Source organism: Pristiophorus japonicus, chromosome 2, assembly GCF_044704955.1.
Source record: "Pristiophorus japonicus isolate sPriJap1 chromosome 2, sPriJap1.hap1, whole genome shotgun sequence".
NCBI lineage: Eukaryota > Metazoa > Chordata > Chondrichthyes > Pristiophoridae > Pristiophorus > Pristiophorus japonicus.
In genome coordinates this window covers 62,546,854-62,562,590 of record NC_091978.1, presented here as the reverse complement: position 1 = coordinate 62,562,590, position 15,737 = coordinate 62,546,854, and the positions used below count along the sequence as shown (strand labels likewise).

General features: G+C 43.4%; 1 protein-coding gene across 1 annotated transcript in view; it reads left to right on the top strand.

Moving 5' to 3' along the window:
• The window catches only part of LOC139228738 (cingulin-like protein 1), a 165,625-nt gene that overhangs the window by 73,248 nt on the left and 76,640 nt on the right, over nucleotides 1–15,737 (top strand). Inside the window, exon 5 of the mRNA XM_070860056.1 lies at nucleotides 3,546–3,635. Within this exon, the coding sequence (XP_070716157.1) occupies nucleotides 3,546–3,635 (90 nt within the window). The remainder of the gene's footprint in view (nucleotides 1–3,545; nucleotides 3,636–15,737) is intronic.

Below are 15,737 nucleotides of genomic sequence, written 5' to 3'. Positions count from 1 at the left end.
GAGGAAGATTAAAGAAATTGGCTTTGTCCTCTTTGGAGAAGAGACTTCAAAGCGGCCTGATTGAAGTTGGCAGGATCATGAAGGAGCTTGACAAAGCTGGTCCAAGAAAATTGCATGCACAGGTATTAAGGCTGCCATTATGCAGAAATGATCAAATATTGTTCAAACAAGAAAGTCAGAAATAAAAAGGGAAGTTAAGCAGAGCATTTTTATACAAAGTGTAATAGTGTTATGGAACAAATTACCAGGTATGACAACTGAAGGGTAGGAGTGCGATTGTTCAACAAGGTTGGGCTTGTTGGGTCTGATGGACTTTACCTGTACTCAATAACCAGCTAGCAGCCAAATTATTCTAATACCTACATGTAAAATAAATGCTAAAATCTACAATTAGTTTTGTCCACTTACTGTCATTCCCTTGTTTTCAGTGGTGTCCAATTGGACTGATCTTCTATATATTTCAGTCAGGAGACAGTGGGACCCAGTCACATGACTACCCAGCCTTGTCGAGACAGCCATAATTTTCTGAAGGATGAATTATTTTTACCATGCCTGAGCAACAGGTATTGGGAACTGTTAGAACATAAGAACATAAGAACTAGAAGCAGGAGTAGGTCATTTGGCGCCTCGAGGCTACTTAAGAACATAAGAACATAAGAAATAGGAGCAGGAGTAGGCCATACAGCCTCTTGAACCTGCTCCGCCATTTAATACGATCATGGCTGATCTGATCATGGACTCAGGTCCACTTTCCTCCCCGCTCCCCATAACCTCTTAATCCCTTATCGGTTAAGAAACTGTCTATCTCTGTCTTAAATTTATTCAATGTCCCAGCTTCCACAGCTCTCTGGGGCAGAGAATTTCATAGATTTAAAACCCTCTGAGAGAAAAAATTCCTTCTCATCTCAGTTTTAAATAGGAGGCCTCTTATTCTGAGATAATGTCCGCTAGTTTTAGTTTCCCCTATGAGTGGAAATATCCTCTCTGCATCCACCTTGTCGAACCCCCTCATTATCTTATATGTTTCGATAAGATCACCTCTCATTCTTCTGAACTCCAATGAGTATAGGCCCAACCTACTCAACCTATCTTCATAAGTCAACCCCCTCATCTCCAGAATCAACCGAGTGAACCTTCTCTGAAGAACCTCCAATGCAAGTATATCCTTCCTTAAATATGGAGACCAAAACTGTACGCAGTACTCTAGGTTTGGTCTCACCAATACCCTGTACAGTTGTAACAGGATTTCTCTGCTTTTATACTCTATCCCCCTTGCAATAAAGGCCAACATTCCATTTGCCTTCCTGATTACTTGCTGTACCTGCATACTAACTTCTTGTGTTTCATGCACAAGGACCCCCAGATCCCTCTGTACTGCAGCACTTTGCAATTTTTCTCCATTTAAATTATAATTTGCTTTTCTATTTTTTCTGCCAAAGTGGATAACCTCACATTTTCCCACATTATACTCCATCTGCCAAATTTTTGCCCACTCACTTAGCCTGTCTATATCCCTTTGCAGATTTTTTGTGTCCTCCTCACAATTTGCTTTCCCACCCATCTTTTATCATCAGCAAACTTGGCTACATTACACTCAGTCCCTTCATCCAAGTCATTAATATAGATTGTAAATAGTTGAGGCCCTAGCACTGACCTCTGTGGCACCCCACTAGTTACTGTTTGCCGACCGGAAAATGACCCGTTTATCCCGACTCTCTGTTTTCTGTTAGTTAGCCAATCCTCTATCCATGCTAATATATTACCCCCAACCCTGTGAACTTTTATTTTGTGCAGTAACCTTTTATGTGGCACCTTATCGAATGCCTTCTGGAATCCAAATACACCACATCCACTGGTTCCCCTTTATCCACCCTGCTCGTTACATCCTCAAATAACTTCAGCAAATTGTCAAACATGATTTCCCTTTCATAAAATCATGCTTGCTCTGCTGATTGAATAATGTTTTTCCAAATGTCCTGCTACTGCTTCCTTAATAATGGACTCCAGCATTTCCCCAATGACAGATGTCAGGCTAACTGGTCTATAGTTTCCTTTCTGTCTGCCTCCTTTTTTAAATAGGGGCGTTACATTTGCAGTTTTCCAACCTGCTGGGACCTCCCCAGAATCCAGGGAGTGTTTGTAGATTACGACCAATGCATCCACTATCTCTGCAGCCACTTCTTTTAAGACCATCAGTCCAGGGAACTTGTCCGCCTTTAGTCCCATTATTTTACTGAGTACTACTTCTTTAGTGATAGTGATTATATTAAGTTCCTCCCTCCCTATCGCCTCTTGACTATCCATTATGAGATATTTCTAGTGTCTTCTACCATGAAGACCGATACAAAGTATTTGTTCAACGTCTCTGCCATTTCCCTGTTCCCCATTATTAATTCCTCAGTCTCATCCTCTAGGGGACCAACATTTACTTTGGCTACTCTTTTCCTTTTTATGTACCTGTAGAAACTCTTACTATCTGTTTTTATATTTTGTGCTCGTTTACTTTCATAATCTATCTTCCCTCTCTTTATTATTTTTTTAGTCATTCTTTGCTGGCTTTTAAAAGTTTCCCAATCCTCTGCCCTCCCACTAGTCTTGACCACATTGTATGCCATTGTTTTCAATTTGATACCATCCCTTATTTCTTTGCCATGGATAGTTATCCCTTCGCTTACAGTCTTTCCTTCTCATTGGGATATAATTTTGTTGAGAGTTATGAAATATCTCCTTAAATATCTGCCACTGCTCATCAACCATCCCACAATGTAATCTATTTTCCCAGTCTACTTTAGCCAACTCTGCCTTCATACCTTTGTAGTCTCCTTTATTTATGCTTAGATCACTGGTTTGAGATCCAATTTTCTCACCCTCCAACTGAATTTGAAATTCAACCATGTTATGGTCACTCATTCCTAGAGGATCCTTTACTAGGAGATCGTTTATTAATCCTGTTTCATTACACAGTACCAGATCTAAGATAGCCTGCTCCCTGGTTGGTTCAAGGAAACTATCCCGGATACACTCTATGAGCTCTTCCTCAAGGCTACCCTGGCCAATTTGCTTTATCCAATCAATATGAAGGTTAAAATTGCCCATGATTATTGCCGTTCCTTTTTTACAAGCCTCCATTATTTTTTGATTTATACTCCGTCCAACAATGTAACTGTAGACTACGCCCACCAGCGACTTTTTCCCCTTATTATTCTTTATCTCCACCAAAACTGATTCAACATCTTGATCTTCTGAGCCAATATCATTTCTCATCCTTTATTAACAGTGCTACTCCACCCCACCTTTCCTTTCTGTCTGTCCATCCGAATTGTCAAATACCCCTGAATATTTCGTTCCCAGCCCTGGTCACCTTGCAACCACGTCTCTGTAATGGTTAACAGATCATACCCATTTGTATCTATTTGTGCCGTTAGCACAATGATATAGTTGTTCTCAAGAAAATCCCATTAGTACCATGTTTTAAAAGCATATTCTGACTTCCTGTTACCCCTTCTCACAAATATACCTCCCCTTTTCTCCCTTCTTTTCTGAAGGTACTAACTCATGCCGCGGTACAGTTCCACAAGCACCAACAGCCCTCTGGTACTTCATTGATGTCCTTCCTTCACTTGCGAGCTGAGAAGGTACGTTTGGCTAACTAGTGACAAGTATTGTCCATCACAACTGAATATGATCCTTCCTTCATCTGATGAGAACACGCAGCACTTTCCAACAAATGCCATTAGATAGCAATCAGGAAATCGAATTCAGATTGATTTCCAATTCACTGGGCTCTGAAAACAATTGTAGTGAACACCATTGTCCCAAATGAGATCAGCGACTCAAGGCTAACTGTAGATGAAATAATTCTGATACTAAATAAGTCCTTATATATATATGTGTTGTTTTGAAAAATCACACTTTTGAAACTGTCCCAGAAAATATCTAATATAATATTGGTGTCACCTAATTTTCCAAACACACATTGATTATTTACCTATTTTCTCACCTACTTTTGGCAGACAGGTGTGCAGTTGTGGTGACTCCAGCATCTCTACCCATACCACTCCATAACCGGCCATAAATGGCACAAGAATAACTGGGCTGGCATTTACCAATGTTCTCCATTTAGCTGTGTAGCAAAACTTCTAGTCTCCAGTTATCCCATCCCCCTGACAGTCTGACTGAGATCAGAAGCGCTGTGAGTGACATATTTAGAAGTGCATCTTGAATAATATCATTCCCTATGCAGTACATTCTCCATGACAATGTGTTGTGCTATTGAGCGAATATATTTGATAAATGCCAGGTTAGATGACCTCTGATTTATATGTCAGGATTTCATAATGTTATAGCTCTTTAAAGAAGCACTTCCATCAGGATTTGATGTCTTTCCCCCTGACAGCATCAGACCCCAAACCCATGTTTTACCACTTGGTGCTGATCTTCCACTAGCTTCCTATATTTTAGAATTTTCAATGGAATCCTTTTCATAATTATCTATTTGACAGTAATCACAGTTCAAAAGTGAGTGATGCTCAATTATTATTAGGACCATAATAAATTTGAAATCACATTGACATTGGTTAAAAATGGTGACCCTGAATTTGCGGTCGGTATGACGGCGTACTCTCAGAGTACTACGTACAGTTTTGGTCTCCATATTTAAGGAAGGATATATACTTGGAGGCTGTTCACAGAAGGTTCACTAGGTTAATTCCAGAGATTAGGGGGTTGAATTATGAAGAGAGATTGAGTAGTTTGGGTCTATACTCATTGGAGTTCAGAAGAATGAGAGGTGATCTTAGCGAAACATATAAGATAATGGGCCCAAGTTTCCACAAGAAAAAAAACGGGCGCCCCTCCGAAACTGACGGGCATTTTATGAAACTTATCGCCGAGCATTACTTTGTGTGCAGCTCAGACGTCAATGGTGCCCATCATCTTGGTGCCGGTTAAAGTTTACGTTGATTGAAGTTAAGTTGTATTTAATTCATTCATGTTAAGGAATCACCAGTGTGTAATGGTCCAGCTATCTGAGACAATTCGCAACCAGGTTATGTTCAATAAATATTTTTTTATACCAACCTTGGTCTGAAAACACAAGTATCACAGGCAATAACACCCAACCCCCGCCCACACCCCACTTTTTCCAGCATTGACATCAATCAAATGTTCAACATGTCCAGCGACACAGAATACAAAGGCAGAGCAGGAGTGTGGTCCCCTCCCCCTATACATTACAACAAATTGCATACACCCAGATGGAGATCCATCACCAGCCATCACCTGCGGACATGCACCTCACTTTCCTTCCCTCTTCCCCTTCTTCTCCCCACCTCTACCCCTTCCCCTCCTCACTCCACGATGCCTGGCCAAGGAGCTCCTCAGACGGTGCCTCATTGAGGGGGGATCAGGCAGATGTGGTGGTTGCACGGATACAGTGCAGGGTGTCGAGTGGGAAACATTCTCTGATGCAGAAGCAGGATCTTGGTCCTTGCTCTCATCTGTCGTTCGCAGTGGTGGTGTGAAACCTAGGGGTGGAGTGCCGCGCTCAGGGAGCATTGGGAGGCCTGTGCCAGCAGTGTTCCTGGCTATCGCATCCAGGGCCTCCGCCATCCGTGGAATGTACTCAGTCATGGTGGCCAGCTGTCGGGATATGCCCCCAAATGCTTCGATGAGCTGGTCACCAATGTCTACAGTCCTCCTGGACAACTGTACCATCTCTCCGCTCTCATGTGGTGCTCGTGGAACACACCTGCCACGTGCACGAGGCCTCCGTGGGATCGGCACCATCCTGGGGACAAGTGGGGTGCCCTGTGGCGAGGTGCTTGGGGCCGGTAACTCCAGACTGGAGGCAAGAATGACCAGAGGACCACTAGATGGCCTTGGGGTGGAATGGCTTCTGGAGCGTGGCGATGCAGGTTCCTCGAAGTCTGCGGTCTCATCCATGGAGAACAGACCCAGCGGATTGCCGGGTGAGAATATCAGACCTCCTCAGCACCAGATATAGGATCGTCCGCCGAGTCCGGCCCCGCGCCTCCACCTTCTGGCCTCTGTGGTCTTGCCTTGGGATGCACTGGTGGCTGAGCAAATGAGGTTATTAGAGGAGAAGCAGGTGCTAGGGTCACAAGGTGAGTCCAGTGCTACACAAGCATATGCACGACAAAAGCACCATCGCTATCAAAACCATCACAGACATCACATTTCATGACCATCAACACATTTGCATTGCAATGATTTTCATTAGGCAAGCATTATTTCTATGCCAATTTTAGAAATCATCTCATATATAATTGTTCGGACATGAGTGGGTGTGGCATCTATTGACTTTACATCATGCAATGGTGTAAGCTTTACTCATTTGGCATCACTTCACAGTCTGCAGATGTTTCCATGGCTGTCCGGGGGTGCTTCCCCACGAGTGCGAGCACCTGCTCCTCCATCTCAATGATGTCGCTGGGGACTGGTGGCCCCCCATCCGTTCGCCTCTGCATGGACCTCATCGTCGATAGCTTCTTCTGTTAATGGTGACAGGGCAACATGGCATGAGATCATTGCGTGATATCATTGCTAGGTACTGTCACAGAGACAACACATAACCGACAGATGTAATCATGATTATTATGAAAATGATCTTCTTTACCGAAAGACATGCACCATGACCGCAGGCTTTGAGTAAAACATTCCCGGTAAAAGTGAAAGATCTCATTTCTGCTGATAGTCACTTATGACTGTTACAATCAAATTATATAAATAGATAAGTACATGTAAATCAATGTAATACTTATTCTTGCGGATCCCACAAGGTCGTTCCATCGTTTGCAGCATTGGTTGCCCTCACAAACCTCGTTGGTCGCCGACGAGACCACCTCTGCTATCTCAGTCCATATCTTCTGGTAGGCCGTAGGGGTGTCAAATCACCCCAGCGTAACTCGACCTCCTGCAGGAAGGAGGCATTTGCCTCGTCCGAGAACCCCCTGGCTCTTTTGCGCTCTCCAATGTGCTCCTCTCCCAGCTCACAGCTCTTTCCAGCGTCAGTCTCCACAGCGTGCTGTGATTTCTCGTCCTCTCCCTCCATTATTGGCCAAATTCGGGCAAATATGTGGCTAGTAACAGCTAATTTTTCTTTCATTACTTGCTGTGAAGCTCTAAAGTCTCCCTCCTTTCTCCTAAAGCAGCCACACCACACCCAGACATGCCTTCAGTCCCTCTGAACTCACTCTCTCTCTGTCTTCTCTTCTGCGCATGTCATGGTGACTCTTGACCTCCAGAATCACAGGAATCAAGCGTTGCCATGCTGTTGCTAAGGACGGCAGCACTTTACAGCAGAAGGTCAGCGAGATTTAATGTTACCGCCCATTTCATATCGCTCACGGTAACGCCCATTTTCAAAAATGGAGACTAGGTGTTTTGAGAATGGATGAGAAGCCGGCGATCTGAAAATCTATTTTTACTGCCCACGCCGGAAATAACGCCCATTTTTGGGTGATATGCAGAAAAGTGGAATATCTAGCCTATAGTCTCAGAATAAGGAGCTGCCCATTTAAAACTGAGATGAGGAGGAATTTATTCTCTCAGAGGGTTGTAAATCTATGGAATTCCCTGCCCCAGCGAGCTGTGGGGGCTGGACCATTGAATACATTTAAGGCGGAGATAGACAAATTTTTGAGCGATAAGGGAATAAAGAGTTATCGGGATCGGGCAGGGAATTAGAGCTGAGTCCATGATCAGATCAGCCATGATATTAAATCGTGGAGCATGCTCGAGGGGCCAAATGGTCTACTCCAGCTCCTATTTCTTATGTTCTTATGTTCTAATGTAACTGGTTCATGTCAGAGCGGATATAAACTTTGAAAGAAACTTTCATTTGTTCGAGTATGAAAACAGAGTCTTTTTGTGTCATTGTCTTTGCTGCCCAAAGGCCTTAGAATCATAGAATCATAGGGCTGGATTTTCTGGTCCTGTACACCTCTGTTCTTCACCCCAGAGGGGCGGCAATGGTGGCAGTGAGATTTTCTGGGCGGGTGGACAATCAGCTTCCAGTGCCCTGCCAGGGTTTTCGGGGCCGGTTTTGGCGGGGCGCAGAGCATTACCGCCCGGAAGAGGCGAGTCAGTGTGCAATGCCGCTGGTTGCGACATCAGCTCGATTTTTGAGTCCCTTCCGACCTGTCGTGCCGCGTTGCGTGCCCTGCTGTGACTGTCTGTGAAAACGGGCGGTCCGACCTATACCGACTGCAGTGAGGTAAGTTATTTGTTTTGCGATTTATGTTTTGGTGGCGTGGGTTATGTATTGGGAATGTTCTTGCCGTTTTTATTTCAGTTTTTTTTTCTCCCCAAGCCTCTCTTAGAGCACTCCCGGGCTGGCTGTTTGGCTCTCGATTTTCATATGCTCAACCGGCCTGGCTCCCTAAGAGAGGTGTGCAACGCCTCCCTTCGCGCTCCACCCCACACTCAGGGCCCAGCTGCCCAATTTTGCTAACTGAGGCCCAAACTGTTCCGCCACCATTACCGCCCTGAAATGAGTAAAGTCGAAAATCCAGCCCTATGGTTACAGCACAGAATGAGGCCATTCAATCTATCAAACCCGTGCCGGCTCTCTGCACGAGCCCTTCAGCTAGTCCCACTCCCCCGCCTTTTCCCTGTGGCCCTGTAAAACTTTTTCCTTCAGGTACTTATCCAATTCCCTTTTGAAAGCCACAATTGAATCTGCCTCCACCACCCTTTCAGGCAGTGCATTCCAGATCCTAACCCCTCGCTGCGTAAAAAAGTTTTTCCTCATTTTGCCTTTGGTTCATCTGCCAATCACCTTAAATCTGTGTCCTCTGGTTCTTGACCCTTCTGCCAATGGGAACAGTTTATCTCTATCTAGTCCAGACCCTCATGATTCTGCTCTAACGAGAACAACCCCAGCTTCTCCAATCCATCCACATATCTGACGTCCCTCTTCTGGTTTTAAGGACACAGTCAATAAAAAGTATCTCAAGATTTTTCAGTGTTTGATCAAATTCTATTAATGTTGAAATCTTGGTTTGTATATCAAATACTATTGCGATGATCGTAATTAATTAATAAAATAGCATTTCTGGCTGTTAAATTATTTTAAATGTGTTGTGGACAAATCGGCAATCTCCTCTGTTTCCTGAGTGACTAAGAGTCAGGAAGTGAAAGCAGCACTGCCCCATGTGATCCCAGATTCACATATGGAGGTGCACTCCTGGGACATGTGGGGTACTGCGCTGCACACAACTCTGCAATATTTGAAAGCAACGTCTTGAAGTGGGGTTCGCACGAGGTAAGTGAGGCTTTCGTTCAGATGTAGGCGGCATACCCCTTAGCTATGATGACGATCGCAAATTCAGAGTCTATGTGTCACACTGAACCCCAGTATAAAAGGCACTTACCCAAGAGTCAAAGGGCTGAACTTTGAGGCTCCCCCCCTGGTGGAAATGGAGCAGGAGCACCCCAAAAGTTACCTGGCAAGACTTACCACCCCATTTCTGTTGATGATGTTGCTGGTGCCATTTTCTTGTGATCCTCAGCTTAGAAAGTAGAACAGAATAATAGACTAATAATCTTATGCAAATCAGGGCCCTATGACATTAATAAGACCCCAATGCTATTTTTGGTGGTTAAAACAAAAGTAGCACCAAGCGGGGAGAAACTGCTCAGTAATCCTTATCGGTAATGGCGGAATTGACGCTGTTGGCTATAGCCTGCTGTCCAAACTGAATTTCCCGTGATGGGGCTTGTTAATTGCCCAGCGCATTTCCTGGCTAATTAGAAGAAGCGGGTTTGGTGAGGTCATTTGATGACGCGACATCAGCCAGTTTCCTTAAAGGAACCATGTCCAAATTTATTTCAACATTTGTGCTGCCAGTGTTCTACAGGATTGAGGTGCTGCAAACACTGGCAAGCACTGCACAGAGGTGCATGGCTGCACCCAGGTTCTCACATGACTCCCTCCATGTGCTTATGGAGGGAGTCACAGCATGCAGGGAGTTTCTCTTCCATTCCCATGGGCAGAAGAGACCTCCCCAGGAGATCAACGCAGCCTGGTTACATATTGCAGCGCAAGGCACAAACAGGGATGCAGTCAGGAAGACCTGGGTGTAATAATAATAATAATAATGTTTATTTATATAGCGCCTTTAAACGTAGTAAAACATCCCAAGGTGCTTCACAACAATTTTACAACACGTTAGATATTTACCATTGAGGGAAAGAGAGAAAAAGCGCGAGAAGGAAATGTAAAAGGAGGTTAAAGGCTCAGGTCCAAAGCGGCAGCCAAAATGTGCACACAGATAGACACAGGCAAAACATTTTTAAAAAATTAAAAAATAAATAAAAAATTCAAATTACATTGTAAATAATACAATAAGGAGCATACAATAGTAAAATCAGTATAATAAAAAATTAATTATTATTAAACAAAATTAAATAATATATACCATAATTATAAATTAAGTTAAAATTAGAAAATCAGCAATTGAAGCAAATTAAATCAGTTATTAGCTGTCTTTAAGATTCAGTCCCTGTCCAGTGATTCAATTAATCTGGAAGAACCAATCACTGTCCTCCATCCTTGTGATGTCATAATTTTATTACTTTTTATTTCTCATTTTGTCTTCTTGATAGGACCTGTAGTAGCTCCAGGCTTGAGCTGCCTCCATTGTCAGGAGACGCTTAGGTTTAAATCTCCCTCCAGCTGCTCCAGGCTCGAGCTGCCTCCGTTGTCAGGAGATACTGATGCTTAAATCTCCCTCCAGCTGCTCCAGGCTCGAGCTGCCTCCGTTTTCCGGGAGACGCTGATGTTTAAATTTATAATGTCGCAAACATTTCAATGAACTCAGTAGATCACGAAATGTTACTGCAAAGCCACACTCAACATCATCCTGCTGTGCCTCTCATTACATCCCCATCACTCTGCCTTCCCTACCCTACCCTTGCACATCCTTACTCACACCAACTTACCTTCACCTCCACCCATCCTTCTCTCGCTCTATCTATATTATCACATCCCCATCTCACTAGCCACCCCTCACACTCACCCTCATCCTAGTGCAATCATACTAACTAGCAACACACAAGGGTAGACACTTTTGTGTTTTATGCAATGTTCATGTAAAGATTCTGTTAATGTGATGTCAAACACTTGTAGTTTTATTTTCAACACTTCATGTTCTTGGACAGATTTGTGTGCATCTTTGGAAGTAGTTTAATGAGATGTAGTGAATGGTGAGACATAATGGTACCCACCCCCACATTCCCCCACCCCTCCGCAATGGTGATGCATGTGAAAGGAATGGCTTGAGCATTGTAGGGATGCTTTATGGTGTTGGTGTTGGGTGGTGCCAACCTGGCACATCATGTGACAGCCAGGGTGTACAGCGTCAAGTGAAGTAAATGGTGAGGCCATTCCAGGCATTCCGGGCAATGTGGTCAGGTGATGATGCCTTGTGTCCTGTGCAGCATCAGGTGATTGCAGAGAAGGTTAGTGTTGTTGTTGGTGATGCTGGTCTGACTAATGATGCTGGTGTTGAGGCTGGTCGTGGTGAGATTTTTTTCAAGGGCACCGATGCTGATGGAATAGATAGCAGGTGAGGTAGAGATCACAGAAGCGATCTGTCAATGGTGAGAGAGGTTGCTTCAAGGAGGTGACTAGAGAGTTTGCTCCAAACACTTGTTGGCTGCATAAAGCTCAATCTCTCTTCCAAATGCAGTAAGCAACAACTTCTAACGTTGGAAAGTGAACACCTATGAAATGGGAATATTTATTTGCAGCTGTCCAGTTAGTAAATCATCCCATGGTGACACAACACTCGACCTCTTTATCTGGTGTGATCCTCGAGCAGTGGTGAGCTATAAAAATCTAAAGGTGAGCTTAAAATAGTTTTTAACTCCCTGTAACAAGCTCTTAATAATCTAAATTGCTTCCCCCGCCACTTGGTGTTGGATCTGTTCAGCGCTGACAGGCCTGACACCCGGGAGACTGGTGTGGAGGCGGGTTGACAGTGGATCCTGATCTGCTGTCAATCATTTCAAATTTGACAGCTGATCCGCCTCCGATCCCGTCCTCTCAGTGCTGGTAAAATTCCAGCTATAGTGAGGTGGGAAGTCAATAGAAATAAAAATCGGGAGAGATATAAAATAGGCTGTTGTCTCCCTAATCGACCATTTTACACAATCGCACGTCAAGGTTTACCCCTGTGTGTTCATCTCTGGGACTAGCGTTTAAATCCAGCCAAAGTGAGTTGGAAGCTTTAGTTCTCTACTGTCCATCAGGGTTGTGTGTGAAATGAGTTTAACTCAATTCAATCACTGGGTTTGCAAGATCACAGCACAAGAATATCAACCATGTAGTGCAAGTTTCAGTTTCAGAGAATTCGTTAACAGAAATGGAAAATGAAAATATTCCTACTGGTACAGTAAGGTGCACTATTCCGAGCTTGGGGCTAAGTTTAATTTGGTGGTAGAGTTGACAGAATTTGACAGAATTTAACTTTGCATCTTACCCCTAATATTTCTGGCCTAACACTAGCTGGCCGAAATGGAAAGGAGTTTCAGTGTGATATTGATATCCCTTACTGCAGCAAGCACAAAATTCACCATTGATGTATCAATGATATTCGTCATGAGGTTTCATTGATGGTGGATACTCCATTAGTGATGTAATGCCTCTTGGGGAATTGAGTTTGATGTCCTACATTACACAGGAAATATGATTGTTTTTAAGGCTTAATTATTCAATACTAAATGTATCTCATGTAATATGCATAACGATAAAGGAAGCCATTTTTGTTGCAGTACACAGTAAATCGGAACAAAGGTTCAAATAAGTTCAGCCCCTCTGAATCTAATGTTCAAACTTGGTATGCAAAAAGCAGCCTTCTCTCATCTTTTTCTATTAATAAACCTAAGGCCTTTCATGGAAGGAACCACGGGCAAATAGAATAAGAGAGAGTATGAAATAAATCAAGAATTAGTGATTAACTGGTGCTAAATGTGGGCTTTAAAAGTCCATAGTGTGACATAGGGAGGTAAAGAGTTCTACCATTTTCAGTTATTGTGAAAGAATGAAATGGAGCAGAAGTTGCAATGAGTCTTGTTTTCAACACAGTGAAAGTGCAGAGAGGGAGAAGAGATGGAAAGGCATATTGGGAAGAAATTAGAAGAGAAGGAAGTTCAAAGATGCACTGATCAATGTAATATCGATAAAGGAAAACAAAAAACTGTGATAAACTGCAAAGATTGGAGGGCAGAAGTGTAGAATGGAAACTACTACGGGAATTCAGACTATAAGATGGACTCAGTATATTCAAGACAGTGATCAATAGATTTTTGGATATTAAGGGAATCAAGGGATATGGGGATAGTGCAGGAAAGTGGGTCGAGATAGAAGATCAGCCATGATCTTATTGAATAGCAGAGCAGGCTTGAGGAGCCGAATGGCCTACTCCTGCTCCTATTTCTTATGTTCTTAGTTCTTACTTCTGCTGTTATTAAAGCACCAGGAAATGGATGCAAAAACCTCCTGAAGGGATAGCCAGAGAGCCGTGCTCACTAGCTTATTAGGGTAGATCTAGATTTAAAATTATACCTTTTTTGTACAATCTTAATAAAGCCCCTTTGGGCTGTTGAGAATACTATTGCAGAAAATTTCGTTGGAGTGAAATATAAAAGGGGTCTGGGAGATGCACAGTATATCAAATGACTGCTTCCCTTCATTTCTGTTATAAATTCATGGAAATACAATGATGTCTAACGGTGAAACCAAACCTCCAGCAACTTTATTTTATTAAATGGGATTTTTTTTTTATCTTTTGTGCCGATAGACCCTACTACCTGAACTGAGATATAAAGCTTGTACACGGAAGGATTATATTCAGGAGTTGATGTTACTATTGGACACCAGTGAAAGGGCAAGTACTTTGTTTTATTTCAATACACACTGCTCCCTTCCGCTTGCTACACTTTACAAAGCATTGCCAGATTGAAATGATAGGGCAAGTGATTTGTTGCCAAGGTGCTGCCAGTATTGTTATTTAATGAGCCACTAGGGAGTGTGAGAGTGCTTCAAATGTCTTCAGTCAATTGTGCCAAGTGGATGATCCAAGTCAACCTTCACCTGAGGTCCTGGACAACACAAATGGCAATGCCCAGTCAATTTGGTTCACTCTACATGTCACTAAGAAGTGACTGAGTGCACTAGACACTACAAAAGCTCTGACTCTGATAACAGCCTGGCTACAGTGCTGAGGATCCTGCACACCAAAACTAGTCGTCATCCTGGATACTCCAACATTAGGTGAAGTAGAAATGGTAAGAAGATAAGAAATAGGAGCAGGAGTAGGCCATATGGCCCATTGAGCCTGCTCCGCCTTTCAATAAGATCATGACTGACCCATGGTTAACTGGAATGTGATCGCAGCCCATGTGAACATGGTACACATTTAGCCATTTTGGATAGCAGTCCAGGGGACCTCAGAGAATTGGAGAAAGACCTCCTCCTTGTAACTCGTAAGCATTCCCCTCGTGATGAAGTGTAACCCTCCCCATAACAAACATGCAGGTGAAACACCTGTGAGACTTGGCCCATTGGAATGGGTAAAGTACAAACTGTGCCTAGAGCTTCAGAAGTGCCAGACAGTCTTGAGCCCTTATAATAAAAAACAGAAAATTCTAAAAATCTCAGCGAGTCAGGCAGCATCGGTGGAGAGAAAAAAACTGAGTTAATGTTTCAGGTCGATGACCCTTCGTCAGAACTGGTGAAAGTTCGAAATTAACAGATTCTTAAGGAAATGCTGGGGTCCTGAAAGGGGGAGGGGAGGAAAGAACAAAAGGGAAGGTCTGTGATACGGTGGAAGACAGGAGAGATTAGAGAGACAAAAGGGATGATGGGCTGACTTGAGATGGTAATGGCAGAAGTTAGAAAAAGATGAGTCTAGATAGGGTGTGAATGGTGGACTAATTGCCAGCTGCCATGGTAAACAGAGAGAAAATACATAAGATCAGGGGGAGGGTGTGTGTGTGTGTGTGGTGGGAGGGGGGGAGGGGGGGTTAAAAAAATTAGTCTTGAGCCTTTCCTTGAAGCTTAGTCCACCTCGACAATATAACCCAGGCTGCCCCAGAGGAAGGTAAGAATGGGTTAACTGCGAACGTGGCCACAAGCTACGAAGGATTTCCTCCCACTCAATTGAGCTGTGAAAGACTTAAAAGGGTAACAACCCAGCCCTGTCAGAACCCTCTCCCACACACAGGAAGGATCCTTGACACCTGCCGCTGACACCCACCAAATTATCTTGACCCACACACCCCTCCCCCAGCTTGCTGTTAACTGTACAAGCAATCTTACTATATCATTGTATTTTCTTGTAGTGTGTGTAACAAAATTTCTCAGCATCTTCCCAAAATATCTGTCACAATTTTGAACAAAGAAATAAAACCCCAAAACAATAAGGAATTTACAGGTACAGTAGCATAGTGGTTATGTTACTAGACTAGTAATCCAGAGGCCTGGACTAATGATCTGGAGGCGTGTGTTCAAATCCCACCACGGCGGCTGGGGAATTTAAATTCAGTTAATTAAATAAATCTGGAATAAAAAGCTAGTATCAGTAATGGTGACCATGAAACACATCTGGTTCACTAATTTCCTTTAGGAAAGGAAATCTGCCGCCCTTACCTGGTCTGGCCTATATGTGACTCCAGACCCACATCAATGTGGTTGATTTTAACTGCCCCCT